The sequence below is a fragment of the Sinocyclocheilus rhinocerous genome, unplaced genomic scaffold, assembly GCF_001515625.1.
Source record: "Sinocyclocheilus rhinocerous isolate Xijiao unplaced genomic scaffold, SAMN03320098_v1.1 scaffold289, whole genome shotgun sequence".
Lineage (NCBI taxonomy): Eukaryota > Metazoa > Chordata > Actinopteri > Cypriniformes > Cyprinidae > Sinocyclocheilus > Sinocyclocheilus rhinocerous.
Window position 1 is genome coordinate 1044289 of NW_015636845.1, and position 8114 is coordinate 1052402.

An 8114-nucleotide genomic window follows, 5' to 3' on the forward strand; every position below is an offset into this window, starting at 1 on the left:
TCACTTAATCAAACAAACAAGGAGTTATTAATGAAAGGATGGAGCTATTTTCAATGTTTATTAAATAGTAATAAACACAGACAAGAAAAATCTTAGACCTTTTCCATGATTCTAATGAATGACAATAAAACACTGCTTATTTAGAAGGTTTGTCACGCATATTTAAAGTGAAAGGTATACTAAGAAATCAAAGTAATGCAATCAAAGAAAAAACATTTAAATAGTGTGCTGATAAAGAAAACATCAATACTTACACAATATTGATATCTTGTATTACAAAAAAGACAAGAATTTTTCTGCAAAGTTTCAAATAAAAAAATACAGCTGTAGTTAAACATTTTTTCTATCACAATCATTTCCTTAAGTGCATCGGAAAAAAAATAAATCCGTTAGCAGAACTTTGCCGAGCTATTTAAAAAAAAAAGAAGTCCTGCTTTTGTCACAATTATTAATTTACATGCTTCATAATACAATAAAAAAAAAGTTCCATCATATTTCTGCTCCCTTTTATGACAATATGATACACCAGCAGAAGAGTCCATCGGCTGTAGCAGAAAACCTGAATTTCCCTCGAGTTATTTACTGATCGTCTGGAGAAGTTTCCTAAGAGACAACAAGTCATGACCGTCCAACAGGGTTCAGCGTGAGATTAGCCATGAGCTCATGAACCGCTGCAAATATTGTGCACTCTCCTGTAAAAAAAAAAAACAGGCTAGCATTAATATTGAAATGCAAGTATAGAAACAAAATGTTAAATATCTGACTAATATTATATACTGATTTCCATATCAATTTAAAAATTCACATTAAACAAAACAGATGTGTGAACCTTGTCGTGGTGGATGGTGCTCATTGAACCTCCTGAGGATGGAGCTGACCATCAGGGCCGCGGCTCCCGAGGAGCTGTGCTGGCGGGGGATATCAGCCTGCTGGGTCAGTCCAGTAGCCATGTCATACACAATAGGCACTATGATGCTGACGGGCTCCTGGGGTACCGGTAGCCTCTGGGTCAGCTGGAGCTGTAAAAGAGCATCACGACAAGTTAATACACGTTAGGAATCCATAGTAAACTTAAACCACAGATCAAATACAAGTTGCTGGGTGTACAATGGCCGGAATATTAGTGTAATAATCAGAATTCAGGACATGGTTATTTATGTATGGTGAGATCGTATTTTATCCATTGGGAATTGGTTGTATGGTAAAAGGGGACATTGCAAACCAGAAAGGAGTGGCTGAAGCACTTACAAAGAAGAGCATCTTGGTCTTAAGCACCACAGCAATGGTTCCTGGTGGGGCGATGGGAGGAGCGCTGGGTGGGATGGTCAGACAGAACTGCACATTCCAATTCAGCTGGGCCGCTTGGTCTGGGAACTGGAGGAAAAATGATGGGCCAGTGAGTTTCCAAATGTAAGTTTCCAAATGTAAAATATAGCTCAAAAGTTCAGGAAGATTTTTTTTTGTTTTGTTTTGGAAAGAGGTCTCATATGCTAACCAATGTAATATTGTGAAATATTATTACAACTTGAATACCTGTTTTCTGGTATATTTATGTATTTTATTCCTTTAATGGCAACACTAGGTTTTTGCTTAAAGCTTTACATTTTCATGAGCAATTTTTCCCGTTTTTAGAGTTACATAAAACTTTAGAAATAATTTTTATATGCTGATTTAGTGATTAAGTGATACTTTTTTTTTTATTAAAAAAGGTCAAAAGAACAGCATTTATTTGAAATCTTTACTGTCCCTTTTGACCATATTAACATATCCTTACTAAATAAAAGTATTAATTAAAAATCTAATTGACCCCAAACTCTTGAAACGTAGTGTATGCTTGCACAAGGGCAAAAAAAGTAATATTAAATCAACATGAATGTGCTTACCAACTCCAGTTTCATGATGCGAACACAGTCTCTGAGTATGTTGGTTGGAGCTCCCAACAGCTTTGTAAAGGCATTTAGTGTGTTGTATTTAAAGGGTGGTCCTGCAACCTATGGTTTAAGTAAAAGAAAATGACTTGCACTTGCATAACTGCACAATACCTGACTTGATGGCATTGCCAAGAAGGCCACTGAGTGAACTGATTTGCTTTAAAGAAAAAAAATGCACAGCTAATTGCACTAAGCAGAATAGCAAAGATAAGCGTTTTCTAACTAGTTTTAAACAGGTAGCCCCTAATCATGACATTAGGCCAGTGTTGTTAAATCAGGGCGAACAGGGCCATTTTAAAATACACATTACAATTCTCTTCAAAAGTTCGTTTCCTACCCTGGTCTCAAAGAACTTCTCCAGGACCTGCAGCTCCTCCTGCGACCAGGGTCCAGTGTTTTCTGGTGTGACTTTCAGCTGCAGAGTCTGGTAGGTTTTGGGGTTGAGAGCCACTCTACATTTAAGCACTTCTGTCTTAAACATGATAACGCCTGGCTCGTTGGAGTTCACAATAGTGAGCTGTGAAGAGGAGGTAATCGAGAGTGATGCAAATACAGTGTGTAAGCAGAATCATATCAATCTGACTGGTTAAATGATGTGGTTGTAACTTGTTAACAGTTTCTGACTCACATTGGGTTCTAACTGTATGATTCTCTGTAGGTGCCGCCTCATGATGACAGAGCCCAGGAAGCGCTCCAGAGGTGAGCACAGGTAGCTGCCCGCCAGCCCTGGCACTGGGCATGGAATGGATGACGGCAGAAGCAGAACATGTAGTTTGCTGTGGGTGAGGATGGTGGGAATAGAAGCGGCCCAGGACCGCTGTGGCAGTTTACGGGGTGGGGGCATTGCCTGTGAACCTACACACACAAACACGCACAATGACTGACTGAACAAATTTAATTACTGCTTAATGTACAGTAATAATGTGAAATGTAAATAATATTAAATTCTCTCATTTACACTACTTTTTCTTTCTAGAAATGTGTAGTTTTACTAAGCAAGGATACATTCAACTGATCAAGTGACAGTAAAGACAATCTTACAAAAGATTTCAGTTTTAAATAAATGCTTTTTTTTTTCTTTCTAATTTTCTGTTAATCTTGAATCCTAAACATGTATCATGGTTTACACAAATATATTAAGCAGCACAACTGCTTTCAATATGATAAGAAAATTTTTTTCTTGAACACTAAATCAGTATATTAGAAAGATTTCTAAAGGATGTGACACTGATGGAGTAATGGCTGCTGAAAATTCTGCCTTGCCATCACAGGTATAAATTACATTTTAATATAAAAATAAGCTATTTTGAATAGCAATATTGTGCAATATTACTGTTTTACCTTGGTGAGCATAACAGGCTTCTTTTAGAAACATAAAAAAAAATCTTTAAAAATCTAATTTTTGACCAGTAGTGTACATCAAACCTAGGACAAACGATGTAATTATCGGGTTAATCGCACAGAAAGTGTCAAGAAAATGTCCAGGTACTTAACCCCAAAATCAATGCAATGCAAAACCCCATCAAGGTATTTTGCATTGCAATAAAGACAATTAAGCAGAAAAATTCTAACTGCAATTTAATAATAATAAAAAAAATTATTCCCATTACTGTAAAGTGGGAAAATATGTATATTTATAAAATAATAAGCTGTTCTGATAACATGGATCAGTCTTTAGACTCTGGACTTACTGGTGCCAGCTCGAGGGGAGTGGGATGGATCTGGAATAGGTGAGTGCAAAGAAGGGTTGCCTGGTGACATGCCAGGGATTCGGGCCCCTGGGGAGGGTCCAGAGACCTGCGGAGAACCTGGCCATGGTCCGACCCTTGGACTGGCGGACACCATCGTGTACGGTGAACTGGGGTCAAGAGTTCCTGCAATACAAATGAAAGACATTTGGATGGTAACTCACCCTCTCGAGGAGTGCCAGTTTCCATCGAGGTACACAGTTTTTAGTCCATGGCAGTAACAGTACTCAATACAACCCACCAAAAACACGCATATCCCTACTGCAAAGTAAGAGCTGCTTCAACAACAACCAACAATGATGATTTTGTATGATTAAAACAAGGCAAAGAGATTTAAACCAATGACACCGATTCACTTTCACATGATTTCAAATGCACACCAATTAAGATATTTTGAAGCTTGAAAAATGTTCTGAATCATGACATACTGTGACTAATGTGAGATAATTGATAATACTGTACAAAAATACACTATAATTCAAAGGTTTGGGGTCAGTAAGATAATTTTTTTAAGAAATTAATAGTTGTAAAGACAATTATGTTACAAAAACATTTCAGATTAATGTTGTTCTTTTGAACTCTCTTCATCAGAGAATCATGAAAAAAAAGTATCATGGTTGTAACTTTTCTTTCTTGAGCAAAATCAGCAGGATTTCTGAATGATCATGAGACACTGAAGTCGGGAGTAACGGCCACCACAGGAATAAATTACATCTTAACTATACTAAAATAACAAACAGATATTTTAATTGAAATAATATTTTACAATATTACTGTTTTTACTGTATTTTTGACCAAATAAATGCAGCCGTTTTGAGCACAAGAGACCTCTTACAGACCCCAAAATTGTCAAAATAAAATTTTACAAACACAAAAATAAAATAAAATATCAGGATGAAAAACTATTTGTTTTTTTCTTGCATATAATTCTGACATTTTGTTTACCCAGTCCCACCAGTCAAAGAAACAAAGAATCAAGGAATAATACAAGAAGTATCAAGCAAGTGCTCATTTAAGCTTTAAGAGTACATCCACCATGCGCAAAGTCGATCGTTAGCAGATGTCTTTCACCAGCCCATCAAAGATTGAAATCTCTGGACCGCAGAGGTAAAAAGGAAAGCCAATCAACAAAGCCCTGGATCCAGGCCTCCCGTGCACTTACCATGTGGGCTAGCAAAGTTGGAGGTCTGCCCCATAGAAATGCCCAGAGAGGAAGGAGAAGGGGTGGGCCCATAGGGAGAAGGGGCCCGCAGAGCTCCGCTAGGGGAATTAGCTGCGTGGATGTTCCCTGCACACAATTAACCAATCAGTGGCCTCATTAACATCTGACAAGAGCATGTCGCTCCCGTTCCTGCACGCTCACTTTCACACACGCTGCAGCCAAAGCGGGACAGGAGCTGCAGACCCCGAATGGAGATAGGTGGACAACTGTGGGCATGCTCCTTCATGAGGTTGCACGGTGATGGTGTCATCAAACACAGACTGACCGATAAAAGCATGCATACCAACAGACAGGAAGAGCTGGTAGGACGCCAATGAGAATGTTTCCTTTCCTTTTGTTTCCCTGACTCCATGGTGGCATGACCAGGACAGCACAGGCCGTAAAATGACAGCATTTGACAGGATAGAGACACATATTTATATACCTGGAGACTGTGTTGTTATCATGGACGGTGAGGGAGGCACGTGGTACGGGTTGGGGGGCGATGTGAGGGGTGGATAAACCCCTCTGCCTGGAGGCTGCGTCTGGGTGTGGGGCATGAAGGTGTCGTCCATGCTTATCGGGGAGGGAGGGTTGTCGTCTTCATTGACCGAGCGTCTGCGGGCGTCTTGGTTACTATCCACAAACATGTTCAAGAACGTCTGTGGAAAATCATTGAAAAGTGACAATTACACCCATGCACAACAACAGTTAAAGGGACAGTCCAAACAAAAATAAACTTCTGTCATCATTTACTCACCCTCAAGTTGTTCCAAACCTTACTTTCTTCAGTGGAACATTAAAGAAGATATTTTAAAGTATGTTGGTAACCCAACATTCTTCATATTACCCTCTTTTATGTTCCACAGAAGAAAGAAAATCATACAAGTTTGGAACAACAAGAGAGTGAGTAAATGATGACAGAATTATATAACATTTTTGGATGACTATCCCCTTAATATGTTTGATATTTTTGCTCCACCCACCTTTAGTCCTGGGGCGGGGTAGAAACCTTCAACTATCTTGGTGTTGTCAAAAAGACTATAGGCCCCGTCACGGATGGCCACCACACCTCTGCTACGGCAGTAGATGTCAATGCAGTACATGTTGCGGAAGGCCAGCCGGATGTGAGTGGGTGACTGAGGCAGGATGGAGAAGCACTGGTACGCCGTATTGGTCCTTTGGGTGAGACCCAGCATAGGCACTGTGGGTAGCTTGTTGATGGCATTTAGAGGAGCTTGAGTGTCTGAGAGGCCCTGAGAACAGACAAGTATGTGAGAATACTTCCAGCATCTACTAATGATCTATCAATATCTACTCCAAATTGGTCAGTTAACAATTTCATTTTGTTTTAAAGACGTATTAAAAAATTCGCTGGTAGATATTAATACAAGTACTAAAAATAAAACTACAGATTACAGTTCATACACCAGTAACCGCTTGAATTGTAGTAAGTAAATGAAGTATGATTTTTAGTAGTGTCAAGGCTCTAGATACCTGTAGAAGTTGTACTACATTGGGTGTCTTGTTGAACATCTCTTGAAGTTGGTGGAGAATTATGTTGTGACAGTTGCTACAGCCTGAATTGGGCCCCACAGTCCCCAGGGCCAGATGGTAACGCTGGGATGCAGAGTTCCACTGTATCGTCACCTGAAAGAAACCGGATTCAACTTGTAGTAAATGAAACAAGTGTGATTTAAACTAAATCACTAAATACAGGGATTAAGGGCCTTTAAAAGCACAATATGTAAGATTTTTTTATTAAAATATCCAAAAACCACTAGAACATTGTTATATATTTTGCTGACTTGTGTACTTACATTATCCCAAATGTTTCAAAGAATGTTTAAATCCAGAGAAATAAGCAATTTTAACTAGTGACACGGACCGTGTCCATAGTGTCATTGTGTCACCTGCCAATGACGCCATAACCCCTCGATTTCCATATGTTTGTTTTGTAGAAAACATGGAAACACCAAAGACACTTTAATATGTTGTGCGTTTTAATAAACCGGTGATGACCGCACAGAGTACCATTATAACAGAACTTTCAAATGGGCAAAAATTACATATTGTGCCTTTAACATCTGCATTTGAACAAGATGAGAAGGTTTTTACCGAGCTGCCTTTGGTGCTGCCATAACATAGAACCAGCTTCCGATAATTGTACAGCCGTATCTCTGAGAAAAGGCTCAAATAGGAGGGCATTTCTGGAAAACATAGATAATTAATTAATTAATTACAAGCAATTCAAGTTCTTCAAACCATTCATAAGTCAAGTACGTTCTCATACTTATACTAACATTCACAGGTTTGGTAAGATTTTTTTAATGTTTATGAAAGAAGTCTCTTAAGCTCACAAGTCTGCATTTATTTGATAAAAACACAGTAAAACAACAATACTGTAAAATATTATTAAAATTAAAATAATACAAATTAATACAAATTATATTTAAATATATTGTACAATAGAATGTATTCCTGTGAAGGAATTTAAAATTGATGCAATAATTTAATACTTTAAATGTACTATGGTATCAAAGGAATACAAAACATAGCTGGTCAACAATTAAAACTCAAATTAAAATGGAAGAGATGTGATTTACCTAGTTAGAACAGAGGTACCTACCAGGTAAAGCGCATGAGAACTCCAGCACACATTCATAAAGCTGACTAATGCTGTTCCAGTCGTTCAAGAACATCTCCACCACCTTCCTGCCACCCACCGGCTCCGAAAGGGGATTCTCATAAGTCAGGTAGACATGCCGCGCAGAAGCTGAATTGAAATAGACAGAAAATATTGTAAAAGACACATACATTATGGTTTTGAAAGCCGTTATGAGGATAATTAACTGTCTTTACCTTGATCTTTGTTGGCTGTGCTGTTGAGTGGACAACCGGAGAAAACCAATTCTGCCACCCAGGTGCGATTATTCCGGCCCTGTAGTCTGAACGTACAGTCCAGCAGGGAGCGCTCTAGAGCTTTTCTCGTTTCCTCACTCACTCCTTTACAAGGTGGAACTCTGAGAGAAGAAAAGCATTTAGCAAACTATCGGCAAAAGTTTAAGTCGGTAAGATGTTTTTAATGTTTTTGAAAGAGGTCTCTTATCCACCCCAAGGTTGCATTAATTTGATTTTTTTTTTTTTAATACAATAAAAACAGTAATATTGTGATATACTTTTACAATTTAAAATAACTGTTTTCTGTTTTAATATATTTTAAAATGTAATTTA

At 38.3% G+C, this 8114-nt stretch overlaps 1 protein-coding gene across 1 annotated transcript in view; it reads right to left on the reverse strand.

Moving 5' to 3' along the window:
• Window positions 1-427: 427 nt before the first annotated feature.
• Window positions 428-8114, reverse strand: part of LOC107748179 (mediator of RNA polymerase II transcription subunit 14-like) — a 14923-nt gene continuing 7236 nt past the window's right edge. Inside the window, exons 17-30 of the mRNA XM_016562880.1 lie at window positions 7743-7903; window positions 7510-7656; window positions 6999-7090; window positions 6378-6530; window positions 5867-6136; window positions 5326-5542; window positions 4842-4967; window positions 3623-3805; window positions 2560-2786; window positions 2269-2448; window positions 1884-1991; window positions 1249-1374; window positions 830-1019; window positions 428-692 (exon numbers count right to left, since the gene is read on the reverse strand). Of these exons, the coding sequence (XP_016418366.1) occupies window positions 619-692; window positions 830-1019; window positions 1249-1374; window positions 1884-1991; window positions 2269-2448; window positions 2560-2786; window positions 3623-3805; window positions 4842-4967; window positions 5326-5542; window positions 5867-6136; window positions 6378-6530; window positions 6999-7090; window positions 7510-7656; window positions 7743-7903 (2254 nt within the window). The 3' untranslated portion in view covers window positions 428-618. The remainder of the gene's footprint in view (window positions 693-829; window positions 1020-1248; window positions 1375-1883; window positions 1992-2268; window positions 2449-2559; window positions 2787-3622; window positions 3806-4841; window positions 4968-5325; window positions 5543-5866; window positions 6137-6377; window positions 6531-6998; window positions 7091-7509; window positions 7657-7742; window positions 7904-8114) is intronic.